Genomic DNA, 16,834 nt, shown 5'->3' on the forward strand with positions numbered 1-16,834 from the left:
ACTACGACCATCACTCCATCTACAACTACGAGTTCAAATTCAACTATTTCTACAACAACTACGACCTCAACTTCATCTACAACAAGTACGACCTCCACTACTTCTACAACAACTACAATCTCCACTATATTTACAACAACTACGATGTCCACTATATCTACAACAACTACGACCTCCACTGAATCTACAACAACTACGACTTCCACTACATCAACAACAACTACGACCTCCACTACATCTACAACAACTACCACATCAACTACAACATCAACTATGAACTCTACTACATCTACAACAACTACGACCTCGACTACATCTACAACAACGACGAGTTCAACTTCAAATATTTCTATAACTACTACGACCTCCACTACTTCTACAATTACGACCTCCACTACATCTGCAACAACTACGACTTCCACTACATCTGCAACAACCACGACCTCCACTACATCCACAACAACTACTAGTTCAACTTCAACTATTTCTACAACAACTACGACCTCCACTCCATCTACAACAACTACGACATCCACTACATCCACAACAACTACGAGTACAACATCAACTATTTCAACAACAACTACGACCTCATCTGCATCTACAACTACTACGACCTACACTACATCTACAACAACTACAACCTCCACTCCATCTTCAACCACTACGAGTACAACATCAACTATTTCTTCCACAACTACGACGTCCACTACATCTACCCTATCTATGAGCTCCACTACATCTACAGCAACTACGACATTCACTACATCTTCAACAACTACGATCTCGACTCTTTCTACAACAACTACATTAACTACAACAACTACATCAACTAAAACAACTACTACCTCTGCTTCATCAACAACCTCGACCGCGACTACATCTACAACTACGACCTCGACTACATCAACAACAACTACCACCTCAACTACATCTACAACAACGATGACCTCCACTACGTCTACAACAATTACGACCTCGACTGCATCTACACCAACTACGACCTCGACTACATCTACAATAATTACGACCTCCACTACATCAACAACAACTACGACCTCAACAACATCTACAACAACGACCACCTCCACTGCATCAACAACTACGACCTCATCTACATCTACAACTACTACGACTTCAACTACATTTACAACAACTACAACCTCCACTCAATCTTCAACAACTACGAGTACAACATCAACTATTTCTACCACAACTACGACCTCCACTTCGCCTGCAACAACTACGACCTCCACTACATCTACGACAACTACGACATCCACTACATCAACAGTTACGAGTATAACCTCAACTACTACAACAACAACGACCTCCACTACATCTGCAACAACCACGAGCTCCACTACATCCACAACAACTTCGAGTACAACATCAACTATATCTACAACAACTACCACCTCATCTACATCTACAACTTCGACCTCATCTACATCAACAACTACGACCTCCACTTCGCCTGCAACAACTACGACATCCACTACATCTACGACAACTACGACATCCACTACATCAACAGTTACGAGTATAACCTCAACTACTACAACAACTACGACTTCCACTACATCTGCAACAACCACGAGCTCCACTACATCCACAACAACTTTGAGTACAACATCAACTATATCTACAACAACTACCACCTCATCTACATCTACAACTTCGACCTCATCTACATCAACAACTACGACCTCCACTACAGCAACTACTAGTTCAACTTCAACTATTTCTACAACAACTACGACCTATTCTACATCTACAACATCTACGACCTCATCTACATCTACAACAACTACGACCTCATCTACATCAACAACTACGACCTCATCTACATCAACAACTACGACCTCCACTACACCAACTACTAGTTCAACTTCAACTATTTCTACAAACACTACGACCTCCATTCCATCTACAACAACTACGACATCCACGACATCCACAACAACTACGAGTACAATATCAACTATTTCAACAACAACTACGACCTCATCTGCATCTACAACTACTACGACCTTCACTACATCTACAACAACTACAACCTCCACTCCATCTTCAACCACTACGAGTACAACATCAACTATTTCTACGACAACTACGACATCCACTATATCAACAGTTACGAGTATAACCTCAACTACTACAACAACAACGACCTCCAGCACAGCTACAACAACTACAACTTCCACTACAACTGCAACAACTACGACATCCACTACTTCTACAACTACGACCTCCTCTACATCTGCAGCAACTACGAGGTGCGCTACATGTGCAACAACTACGACCTCGACAACATCTACAATTATGACCTCCACTACATCTGACACAACTACGACTTCCACTACATCTGCAACAACCACGACCTCCACTACATCCACAACAACTTCGCGTACAACATCAACTATTTCTACAACAACTACCACCTCATCTACATCTACAACTTCGACCTCATCTACATCAACAATTACGACCTCCACTACAACAACTACTAGTTCAACTTCAACTATTTCTACAACAACTACGACCTCATCTACATCTACAACAACTACGACCTCATCTACATCTACAACAACTACGACTTCATCTACATCAGCAACTACGACCTCCACTACACCAACTACTAGTTCAACTTCAACTATTTCTACAACAACTACGACCTCCACTCCATCTACAACAACTACGACATCCACTACATCCACAACAACTACGAGTACAGCATCAACTATTTCAACAACAGCTACGACCTCATCTGCATCTACAACTACTACGACCTACACTACATCTACAGCAACTACAACCTCCACTCCATCTTCAACCACTACGAGTACAACATCAATTACTTCTTCCACAACTACGACCTCGACTACATCTACCCCATCGACGAGCTCCACTACATCTACAGCAACTACGACATTCACTACATCTTCAACAACTACGATCTCGACTCTTTCTACAACAACTACATCAACTACAACAACTACTACCTCTGCTACATCAACAACCTCGACCTCGACTACATCTACAACTACGACCTCCACTACATCAACAACAACTACCACCTCAACTACATCTGCAATAACGATGACCTCCACTACGTCTACAACAATTACGACCTCGACTGCATCTACACCAACTACGACCTCAACTACATCTTCAATAACTACGACCTCTACCACATCAACAACAACTACGACCTCAACAACATCTACAACAACGACCACCTCCACTGCATCAACAACTACGACCTCATCTACATCTACAACTACTACGACCTCAACTACATTTACAACAACTACAACCTCTACTCCATCTTTACCAACTACGAGTACAACATCAACTATTTCTACCACAACTTCGACCTCCACTTCGCCTGCAACAACTACGACTTCCACTACATCTACGACAACTATGACATCCACTATATCAACAATTACGAGTACAACTTCAACTATTACAAAAACAACGACCTCCGGTACAGCTACAACAACTACAACTTCCTCTACAACTGCAACAACTACGACATCCACTACTTCTACAACTACGACCTCCACTACATCTGCAACAACTACGACCTCCACTACATTTGCAACGACTACGACCTCCACTACTTCAACAACTACAAGCACATCAACAACAACTACATCTTCTACATCAACAAGTTCCATAACAATGTAAATACATGACTCACGCAGCTATTCGATATGAAGTATAAAGGCATTCTCCTTTTGTACGATGAATGGTTCGAATAGATTAACAATATGATGGTGGTGGTGATGTTTCTGTTGATGAATATAACCTCAGTTGATTTTAGAATATACAATTAATTTGTGTGTGTGTGTGTGCAAATTATATATATATATATATATATATATATATATATATATATATATATATATATATATATATATATATATATATATATATATATATATATATATATATATATATATATATATATATATATATATATATATATATATATAATATATATATATATATATATAATTATTTTTTACGTTCCTGAGCACCACTGCACCTATGCATACTACTGACTGACGCACCTAGCAGCACACTTGTTCTGGCTTAAATAAATTTTATAGACCTCGATTCATTCGTTTGTATGTACCTCAAGTATCCAGGGCAAATCTTAGCAAACGCCTCTAGGTAATCAGTTTTAATTTACTTTCACATACGTATTTCATGAAATTGGGTCTTCAACCAGGAATACTTATTCCAAAAAAAGGGTCTCTATTACATTGGTTATAAAGTTCTGTGAGCTTATTTTTCTTGTTTCTTCAATACTACTCACATATTCGCTAGCGTTGCACACATGACAGATGTCCTTCTGCTTTGTGACTCCTTTTATCACCTAACATGTGTTATCTGACGTAAACCATTACTTCATCTTGCACGATCTCAGCTGTCTCTTTGTCATCCGAAGAAATTCGATAACTTTTGTACTTTGCATCAGTTTTATTAGATTCATATAAGTATATATCCTTAACTTGCAAGATTTCTCATGATCTTTGAAGTCATTCACGTACATTGAGAATAAAATAGATTTCAAATCTGATCCTTATACTAACCCAATTCCCAATGCTCTCCTGTGAATATTCTCAATTCTGTGAATATATACTTCTAGACAGGTATTCGCTTACGCAGTTTAAACTCTTTGGCATTCCTGCCTGTCTTTTCGGTTCCCCAAATTATCATTGTTAAAATATTGTCAGTCCTGTTGTTTTTGTCTTCGAGATCTTCAAGTTGTTTCTTAACTTGCAACTATATTACTTACAAATCACTCGGCTATTTGTTTTGTTAAGTCCACAGCCCCCAATTCTTAACTATTACTCTGTTACGAATATGAAATACTGTATAACGGCTCATTATCTTAATCTGCGACTGAACTCTCTTGACATTTATTCCTATTACAAACAATACGAATTAGGTTTTGCTATAAATGCATAAAAATAAAAAATAGTTGGCTTATTGACAGCTAATATCATTTATAATTTATGGAAAATGTAAATAAATTAGTTTTGCCGTTTTATAGAATATGTAGCATCATCGTTACTGACACTAGATGACAAAAAGAAATAGTTGGAGACCATATATTTACATTTCTCATTTAATCCTATATTAATTATATTATTTGGTCATATTCATTCAGGAGTAGTGCTTTTCGGTAATACTAGACTAATATCGTAGACAACAAATACACCGAAATGTGTACTCCGATTCTTGTTGTACACAAAGGGAAAGTTAACCTAATAAATAAACTCATGACAATGAAAAAACACACATATTCTATATTATATATGTATATATATATATATATATATATATATATATATATATATATATATATATATATATATATATATATATATATATATATTTATATATATATATATATATATATATATATATATATATATATATATATATATATATTTATATATATATACGCCTTAACCCACTCCACCACCTGCTCAGACCCGAGCACTAGAGCAAGGGAGGGGTCATTTTTACGTTTTTTCATCAAGTCCCTGTTAATATGGGAGAACACTGTGTCTATGCTTAAGGCACAACTCTCCTAAGGTGGTGGAGTGGGTTAAGGCGTACCTGTTATGCCAGTTGCTGGAAGGCTTCTGTGCTGGCTAGGGTTCGAGTCTCCTGGTGGGAAAGTGTTCTAAAGTTGTATACTTCACTCTCGTGTTTAGGAGAGTTGTGCCTTAAGCATAGACACAGTGTTCTCCCATATTAACAGGGACTTGATGAAAAAAAAAAAAAAAAAAAAAAAAAAAAAAAAAAAAAAAAAAAAAAAAAAAAAAAAAAAAAAAAAAAAAAAAAAAAAAAAAAAAAAAAAAAAAAAAATATATATATATATATATATATATATATATATATATATATATATATATATATATATATATATATATATATAACTGAAAACTAACACCCCAGAAGTGACTCGAACCCATACTCCCAGGAGCAAACGCAACTGGTATGTACAAGACGCCTTAATCCACTTGACCATCACGACCGGACATAATGAGGTGATAGCCGAGGCTATTTGAACCACCCCACCGCCGGCACTCGGATAGTAGTCTTGGGCATAGCATTTTACCAAATCACCTCATTCTTTGGGGCACACGTGAGGAACACAAATGCGAACAAGCCTGAATGGTCCCCAGGACAATATGCAACTGAAAACTCACACCCCAGAAGTGACTCGAACCCATACTCCCAGGAGCAAACGCAACTGGTATGTACAAGACGCCTTAATCCACTTGACCATCACGACCGGACATAATGAGGTGATAGCCGAGGCTATTTGAACCACCCCACCGCCGGCACTCGGATAGTAGTCTTAGGCATATCATTTTACCAAATCACCTCATTCTTTGGGGCACACGTGAGGAACACAAATGCGAACAAGCCTGAATGGTCCCCAGGACAATATGCAACTGAAAACTCACACCCCAGAAGTGACTCGAACCCATACTCCCAGGAGCAAACGCAACTGGTATGTACAAGACGCCTTAATCCACTTGACCATCACGACCGGACATAATGAGGTGATAGCCGAGGCTATTTGAACCACCCCACCGCCGGCACTCGGATAGTAGTCTTGGGCATAGCTTTTACCAAATCACCTCATTCTCTGGGGCACACGTGAGGAACACAAATGCGAACAAGCCTGAATGGTCCCCAGGACAATATGCAACTGAAAACTCACACCCCAGAAGTGACTCGAACCCATACTCCCAGGAGCAAACGCAACTGGTATGTACAAGACGCCTTAATCCACTTGACCATCACGACCGGACATAATGAGGTGATAGCCGAGGCTATACTCCTGGGAGTATGGGTTCGATATATATATATATGTATATATATATATATATGAAGGGCATATATATGACATATATATATATGTATATATTTATATATATATGAAGGGAGTACCACCTCTGGCTGGAAGAAGGGGATCCTTAGCCTCGGAGGAAACCACACATAACGCATTAGAGGGAATGTTTAGGTCCCCCTCCAATACTGTTTCTGTGTGCTTTTCTCCTACCACCCCCTTCCTTTTTATTTTTTTTGCTTTATTATATATTTAAAGGTTACAAGATATACATTGGTTGATACAAAGAGTGCTTAAAGGTTATGGATATCTTGATGCTCCTTCGCTTCCGGACAGGAACCGAGAATGCAGCAGGCGTTTTCCCTCTGGATTGCCACACTGAGGCGCTGAAACAAAAAATTGGCAGCTCTCGTGTCTGTGTTGACGTCAATGAGCTTCGAGCCCAATTCCTTGAGAAATCCCAAGGCACTCTTGCCCCAGGGGCCATGCGTCTCAGACGCTATGGGAACAAAGGTGTATCGACCTTCCAATCACCTGTATTTGGTTGATTTTGCTATTTTGCTATTGTTGGCCGCTCCACCTGCTTGATTAGCTCCGAGGTGTACATAGGTGTCAGCCATCGTGGATACACATGTGTAGTCCAACACCAACTGTCTACCCTCCATCCAGGAGTATATGGTGATGCCATCAGGGCGAAGTGCGGGGAAATCCAGGTTTTGGACCCCCTAGGATACGAGGTTCTCTCTCCACTGGGCACTGAGCTGAGACGAGGCTTCTCTTGATGATGTCATTGACCTTGACATCATCTATATATATAGATATATCTATATATATAGATAGATATATCTATATATATAGACAGCGCCCGGGATTCGTAGGCATGTAGAACAGGGATCGATCCCTGGCTATGGCGGAAACAAATGGGCAGAGTTTTATTCAACCTATTGCCCCCTGTTCTTCTAGCAGTGAATAGACAGCTGCTAGGGGATGCTTCCTGGGAGTGGGTGTGTGTGAGAAAAAAGTTGATTGATTAACAGTTGGGAGGCGCACCGAAAGAGCTATTGCTCAACAGCTGAAATCCCAAAACACACACACACACACACACACGGGCACTCAGAAACACTTTAACACAGTATACCACAAGAGTCTGGAACAAAAGTTGTAGAAACAGGTAGGAATAATAGGTAAGGTGCTCCAGTGGATAAGGGCGTATCTAAGAAACAGTAAACAGTGAGTTACTGTGAGAGGGAGAAACCTCAGAATGGCGAGATGTCACTATCAGGGTCCCACAGGATTCTGTACCCCGACCCATGCTATTTTTATTATATATAAACGATTTTATAGATAGTATACACTCGAAATATTTGCTGAAGAGGAATATCCTTGCAAAAGCTAATTAATAAAATGATAAAGAAAGAGGAAGACAGAGATTATAAGACCACCTGACAAAATGAGAAGAATGGCCTAGTAAATGTCTACTAGAGTTTAAATCAAGTAAGTGTAAAGTAATGGAAAAAGGTGAAGGGAGGACTAGACATAAGACAAGGTACAATATGTGAGGCGAAATCCTTCAATATTCTGGTACAGAGAAAAATCTGTGGAATATCACACCGAAACTGTCCCCAGAAGATCACATCAAAAGGATTTCATGAGAGACCTACGCTAGGTTAGCCAGCAAAAGAAACTTGTCAATGGAACTATTCAGAACCTTGTCAGGCCTACATTGGTCAGCCCAACCTTGTCAGATCTACATTTGTCAGCCCAGAGTATACAGCTTCAGCCTAGAGCTTGCTGAACACTAGACAAAGTTAGAACACATTCAGAGTTATGCCACTAGAATAGTTCCAGAGCTAAGAACTGTGAGATACGAGAAAAAGCTACAGGAATTAAACCTCACGTCCCAGGAAGACAGAAGAGTTTCAGGAGATATGATCTTCACCTATAAAATCCGCGGTACAATTCACAGAAGGCAAAGACATAATATTTAGCCTAAGTGGAACGCGATCAATGGAACATGCAAGGAAACTCAGAAATAACGGTTGGTTTCATTATCAGAGTAGTTAACAAATGGCATGCATTTAATTATTTATTTATTTATGCAAGAGTTCTTACATTCGTTAACAGCCACTAGCATGCATAGCGATTCAGACAAGTTCTTAATCGTATGTTCCTCGTAATACAACCCGCCAAGTCGTTTAACAACCAAGAACCCATTTTATTCTTGGCTAAACGACGCCACAGTTAAGGATTGGCGCCCAGTAAATCGTCCCCGGCAAGGATACGAACCCAGGACCAAGGGCTAGCGAAACGCCAGGCGAGTGTCTTACCACTTCACTACGGCGACATGTCTACATACACATACAGAAACGTACATACATGCATGCATACATCTGAGGGTTCTGGTAGCTGTGTGGACAGCGCGCGGGACTCGAAATCCTGGGACCCTGGTTCGATTCCTGGACTAGGCAGAGACAAATGGTCAGAGATTCTTTAACCCTAGTGCTCCTGTTACCTAGCAGCAAATAGGAACATGGGAGTTAGGCAGCTGTTACGGAGCTGCTTCCTGGGTGTGTGTGTGGGGGAGGGGGAGGAATTAGTTAGTATTTAGTAACAGTTGATTGATTGACAGTTCAGAGGTGGGCCGAAAGGGCAGAGCTCAATTTCAACAAGCACAACTAGGTGAATTCACAAATATAAATACATTCATACACATACAACAAGTACAACAACAACACAATAAAAGTTTTCTTTTGGATTTTCAGTAAGCTGTATAATTACGGCGGTATTAATTACTCCCTGGAAGTTGATAGGGTTTAAGCACAACACCTAACCAAAAGCTTCTCTGGTTAAATTCTGAACACTTTCCATTGCCTTTTTATTCGTAATACGGAAGTATCCCCCCTACTTTTATTTGAATCCTCAGTCTCTCCCTATCGAGTAATTATCTGACCATTTATGATCATCTTCATTCTGAAGTGACTTATGTAGGAGTTTTGTTCATTTGTTAGGAAAGAATATACATAATTTCAGATTACACACAGAAATCACATAGACGTGATGCATCAATAAGCAAATCCACAAGGGCCGTGACGAGGATTCGAACCTACGTCCGAGATGATCCCATACGCTGCCTTAATCGACTGAGCTACGACATGGTCAAAAGAGTTCACACCGAAGTTCTACTACTATTACTGGATCCTGCAGTCTCTCTGAGACAAAAACCCCCACAAACCATGGAGAAGTTGTGTAAAACCCTGGTTTGTGTCTCGGAGACACTAGAGGCTCCAGTAAGTGCAGTAGAACTTCGGTTTCAACTCTTTTGACCATATCGTAGCTCAGTCGATTAAGGCAGCGTCTGGGATCATCTCAGACGTAGGTTCGAATCCTCGTCACGGCCCTTGTGGATTTGTTTATAATTCAGATTCCTTCATAGCTTGAAGAACAAATTTCCTTATGCTATGTACAGTTCCATTTATGAATTCATTCTTCCCTTTTATGTTTCAGAAGAACATTCTTATCTCACATGTCAATTGCTTCTATATTCTAATATTTTGTCCTTAATTCTTTTGTCCTGGAAGAAAAGATCTTTTCGAACCTAAGTATATAAAAACCAGTATTTAATGCTTCAAGGCACTGAATGTTAGTTCACTGTTATATATGGACAATAGACACGGGTTCCTCAGATACCTCCTTTCTTTCATCGTGATTCAAGTTACATATATTAGCAGTTTTCTTAAATATTCTGCTTCTGCTTTAGTTTGTATCTCTATATTTTACTTTTTACTTTTATCTTAAAATGTTGAAACTTTTGAAAAAATAATTCGCTGAAGATACTTACCAAACAGATTTAGACGAAGTGTTGCACATACTCAAAAAAAAAAATCCTTAAATTAAGATTCATATTTTCAATAGTGAATGATATATCAATAATCCAATGATTTAATAGTAATTACTTACAATATATTATTTACATTTTAAAGTAATGTTAATTTTTTCATAACTGTTTTACCTTCAGGGTTTCAACAACACCAACGACTTCGACAACAACTACATTCTCCACTACATTTACAACAACTACGACTTCCACCACATCTGCAACAACTACGACCTCCACTACATCTACACCAACTACGACCTCCACTACATCTGAAACAACTAAGACCTCCACTACATCTACCACAACTACGACCTTAGCTACATCTACCACAACCACTACATCCACTACAACTACCTCGACTACAACCTCCACTACATCTACAACAACTACGACCTCCACTTCACCTGCATCAACTACAACCTCCACTCCATCCACAACAACTACGACCTCCACTATTTCTACCACAACTTCGACCTCCACAAAATCAACAACATCGACGACCTCCACTATATCTACAACAACTACGAGTACAACATCAACTACTTCTACCATAACTACGACCTCCAATACATCTGCAACAAGTACGACATCCACTACTACAACAACTACTACCTCCACTACATCTGCAACAACTACGACCTGCTCTACATGTGCAACAACTACGACCTCCACTACATCCGCAACAACTACGAGGTGCTCTACGTGTGCAACAACTGCAACATCTACTATATATGCAACAACTACAACCTCCACTCCTTCTTCAACAACTACGAGTACAACATCAATTATTTCTACGATAACTACTACCTCCACTATATCTACAGCTACTACAACCTCAGCTACATCTACAACAACGACGACCTCGACTACATCAACAACAACAACTACGACCTCGACTACATCAACAATAAAGTGTACAACTTCAACTACTACAACAACTACGACTTCCATTACATCTTTAACAACTATGACCTCCACTACATCTGCAACAACTTCGACCTCCACTTCATTTGCATCAACTACGATCTCCACTACATTTGCAACAACTACGACCTCGACTACATCTACAACAATTACGACCTCCACTAAATCAACAACAATTACGACCTCAGCTACATCTACAACAACGACAACCTCCACTACATCAACAACAACAACTACGTCCTCGACTACATCTATACCAACTACGATCTCGACTACATCTACAACAGCGACAAGTTCAACTTCAACTATTTCTACAACAACTACTACGGCCTTCGCTACATCAACAACAACTACTACGGCCTTCACTACATCTACAACAACTACTACGGCCTTCACTACATCTGTAACAACTACAACTTCAACTACATCTACAACTACAACCTCCAATACATCTACAACTACAATCTCCACTACATCTGAAACAACTACGACCTCCACTACATCAACAACTACGACCTCCACTGCATCAACAATTACGAGTACAACCTCAACTACTACAACAACTTCGACCTCCACTACAACAACTACGACCTTCACTCCATCTATAACTGCGAGTTCAACTTCAACTACTTCTACAACAACTACGACCTCCACTTCACCTACAACAACTACGACACCCACTACTTCTATACCAACTACAACCTCCACAATATTTACAACAGCTACTATCTCCACTACATCTACAACAACTACGACCTCTTCTACATCCACAACAACTACGACCTCCACTATATCTACAACAACTACATCAGTTACGTCAACAACAACGACCTCCACTACAACAACTACGACCTTCACTCCATCTACAACTACGAGTTCAGCTTCAACTATATTTACAACAACTACGATATCCACTATATCTACAACAACTACGACCTCCACTGCATCTACAACAACTACGACCTCCATTGCATCTACAACAACTACGACATCAACAACTACGACCTCCACTACATCAACAACAACTACGAACTTGACTACATATACAACAACTACGACCTCCACTACATCTACAACAACTACGACATCAACTACAACATCAACTATGACCTCTACTACATCTACAACAACTACGACCTCGACTACATCTACAACAACAACGAGTTCAACTTCAACTATTTCTATAACTACTACGACCTCAACTACATCTACAATTACGGCCTCCACTACATCTGCAACAACTACGACTTCCACTACATCTGCAACGACCACGACCTCCACTACATCCACAACAACTTCGAGTACAACATCAACTATTTCTACAACAACTACCACCTCATCTACATCTGAAACTTCGACCTCATCTACATCAACAACTACGACCTCCACTACACCAACTACTAGTTCAACTTCAACAATTTCTACAACAACTACGACCTCCACTCCATCTACAACAACTACGACATCCACTACATCCACAACAACTACGAGTACAACATCAACTATTTCAACCACAATTACAACCTCATCTGCATCTACAACTACTACGACCTACACTACATCTACAACAACTACCACCTCAACTACATCTACAACAACGATGACCTCCACTACGTCTACAACAATTACGACCTCGACTGCATCTACACCAACTAAGACCTCGACTACATCTACAATAATTACGACCTCCACTACATCAACAACAACTACGACCTCAACAACATCTACATCAACGAACACCTCCACTGCATCAACAACTACGACCTCATCTACATCTACAACTACTACGACCTCAACTACATTTACAACAACTACAACCTCCACTCAATTTTCAACAACTACGAGTACAACATCAACTATTTCTACCACAACTACGACCTCCACTTCGCCTGCAACAACTACGACCTCCCCTACATCTACGACAACTACGACATCCACTACAACAACAGTTACAAGTATAACCTCAACTACTACAACAAAAACGACCTCCAGCACAGCTACAACAATTACAACTTCCACTACAGCTGCAACAACTACGACATCCACTACTTCTACAACCACGACCTCCACTACATCTGCAACAACTCCGACCTCCACTATATCAACAACAACTACGACCTCCACTATATCTTCAACACCTACGACCTCCACTACATCTGACACAACTACGACTTCCACTAAATCTGCAACAACCACGACCTCCACTACATCCATAACAACTTCTAGTACTACATCAACTATTTCTACAACAACTACCACTTCATCTACATCTACAACTTCGACCTCATCTACATCAACAACTACGACCTCCACTACAACAACTACTAGTTTAACTTCAACTATTTCTACAACAACTACGACCTCATCTACATCTACAATAACTACGACCTCATCTACATCTACAACAACTACGACTTCATCTACATCAACAACTACGACCTCCACTACACCAACTACTAGTTCAACTTCAACTATTTCTACAACAACTACGAACACCTCTCCATCTACAACAACTATGACATCCAATACATCCACAACAACTACGAGTACAGCATCAACTATTTCAACAACAACTACGACCTCATCTGCATCTACAACTACTACGACCTACACTACATCTACAACAACTACAAGCTCCACTCCATCTTCAACCACTACGAGTACAACATCAACTATTTCTTCCACAACTACGACCTCGACTACATCTACCCCATCGACGAGCTCCACTACATCTACAGCAACCACGACATTCACTACATCTTCAACAACTACGATCTCGACTCTTTCTACATCAACTACATTAACTACAACAACTACATCAACTAAAAAAAATACTACCTCTGCTACATCAACAACCTCGACCGTGACTACATCTACAACTACGACCTCCACTACATCAACAACAACTACCACCTCAACTACATCTACAACAACGATGACCTCCACTACGTCTACAACAATTATGACCTCGACTGCATTTACACCAACTACGACCTCGACTACGTCTACAATAATTACGACCTCCACTACATCAACAACAACTACGACCTCAACAACATCTACAACAACGACCACCTCCACTAAATCAACAACTACGACCTGCTCTACATGTGCAACAACTACGACCTCCACTACATCTGCAACAACTACGAGGTGCTCTACATGTGCAACAACTGCAACATCTACTATATCTGCAACAACTACAACCTCCACTCCATCTTCAACAACTACGAGTACAACATCAATTATTTCTACGATAAATACTACCTCCACTACATCTACAGCTACTACAACCTCAGCTACATCTACAACAACGACGACCTCCACTACATCAACAACAACAACTACGACCTCGACTACATCAACAATAAAGAGTACAACTTCAACTACTACAACAACTACGACTTCCATTACATCTGCAACAACTACGACCTCCACTACATCTGCAACAACTACGACCTCCACTACATCCACAACAACTACGAGTACAACTTCAACTACAACCCCTACTACATCTGCAACAACTACAATCTCCACTACATCTACCACAACTATGATCACTACAGCTACAGTTTCTACGACATTCACTACATCTTCAACAACTACGACCTCGACTACATCTACAACAACTTCGACATCAACTACATCAACACCAACGACCTTCACCACATCAACAGCAACTACGACCTTGACTACATCTACAACAACGACGAGTTCAACTTCAACTATTTCTACAACTACTACGACCTCCACTACTTCTACAATTACGACCTCCACTACTTCTACAACTACGACCTCCACTACATCTGCAACAACTCCGACCTCCACTACATCTGCCACAACTACGACCTCGACTACATCAACAACAACTACGACTTTCAGTACATCTACAACAAGTACTACGTCCACTACATCTACAACAACTACGAGCTCGACTATATCTTCCAAAACTCCGACCTCCACTATATCTGCCACAATTACGACCTCGACTACATCAACAACAACTACGACTTTCATTACATCTACAACAAGTACGACCTCCACTACATCTACAATAACTACGACCTCGACTATATCTTCCACAACTACGATCTCCACTACATATGACACAACTACGACTTCTACTACATCTGAAACAACCTCGGCCTCCACTACATCCACAACAACTACGAGTACAACATCAACTATTTCTACAACAACTACGACCTCATCTACATCTACAACAACGACCTCATCTACATCGACAACTACGACCTCATCTACATCTACAACAACTACGACCTCATCTACGTCAACAACTACGCCCTCTACTACAACAATTACTAGTTCAACTTCAACTATTTTTACAACAATTACGACCTCATCTACATCTACAACAACTACAACCTCATCTACATCTACAACAACAACATCCTCATCTACATCAACAACTACGACCTCCACTACACCAACTACTAGTTCAACTCCAACCATTTCTACAACAACTACGACCTCCACTCCATCTACAACAACTACCACGTCCACTACATCCACAACAACTACAAGTACAACATCAACTATTTCTACAACTACGACCTCATCTGCATCTACAACTACTACGACCTACACTACATTTACAACAACTACAACCTCTACTCCATCTTCAACCACTACGAGTACAACATCAACTATTTTTTCCACAACTACGACCTCCACTACATCTACCACATCTACGAGCTCCACTACATCTACCACTTCTACGAGCGCCACTACATCTATAGCAACTACGGCAATCAACACATCTTCAACAACTACGATCTCGACTACTTCTACAACAACTACGATCTCGACTACTTCTACAACAACTACATCAACTACATCAACAACTACTACCTCCGCTACATCAACAACCTCGACCTCGACTACATCTACATTTACGACCTCCACTACATCAACAGCAACTACCACCTCAACTTCATCTATAACAACAACGACCTCCACTACGTCTACAACAATTACAACCTCGACTGCATCTTCAACAACGACCACCTCCACTGCATCAACCACTACGACCTTATCTACATCTAAAACTACTACAACCTCAACTACATTTACAACAACAACAACTTCCACTCCATCTTCAACAACTACGAGTTCAACATCAA

At 40.1% G+C, this 16,834-nt stretch overlaps 2 protein-coding genes across 2 annotated transcripts; both read left to right on the forward strand.

The window, feature by feature from the left end:
• The first annotated feature begins 945 nt into the window (after positions 1-945).
• On the forward strand, positions 946-13,040 carry LOC138363342 (DNA-directed RNA polymerase subunit beta''-like). The gene is made up of 8 exons (XM_069322371.1): positions 946-984; positions 1,191-1,729; positions 2,138-2,279; positions 2,646-3,692; positions 10,905-10,983; positions 11,050-11,805; positions 11,978-12,093; positions 12,231-13,040. The coding sequence occupies exons 1-8, from the start codon at positions 946-948 to the stop codon at positions 13,038-13,040; spliced, it is 3,528 nt and encodes a 1,175-aa protein (XP_069178472.1).
• LOC138363349 (mucin-2-like) lies at positions 13,039-16,757 on the forward strand (the record flags this gene model as incomplete). The annotated part of the gene is made up of 2 exons (XM_069322380.1): positions 13,039-15,834; positions 16,149-16,757. Coding segments are annotated over 2 exons (3,405 nt in total), but the record flags the coding sequence as incomplete, so codon positions are not given.
• Positions 16,758-16,834: the final 77 nt, after the last annotated feature.

Source organism: Procambarus clarkii, chromosome 1, assembly GCF_040958095.1.
Source record: "Procambarus clarkii isolate CNS0578487 chromosome 1, FALCON_Pclarkii_2.0, whole genome shotgun sequence".
NCBI classification, from domain to species: domain Eukaryota; kingdom Metazoa; phylum Arthropoda; class Malacostraca; order Decapoda; family Cambaridae; genus Procambarus; species Procambarus clarkii.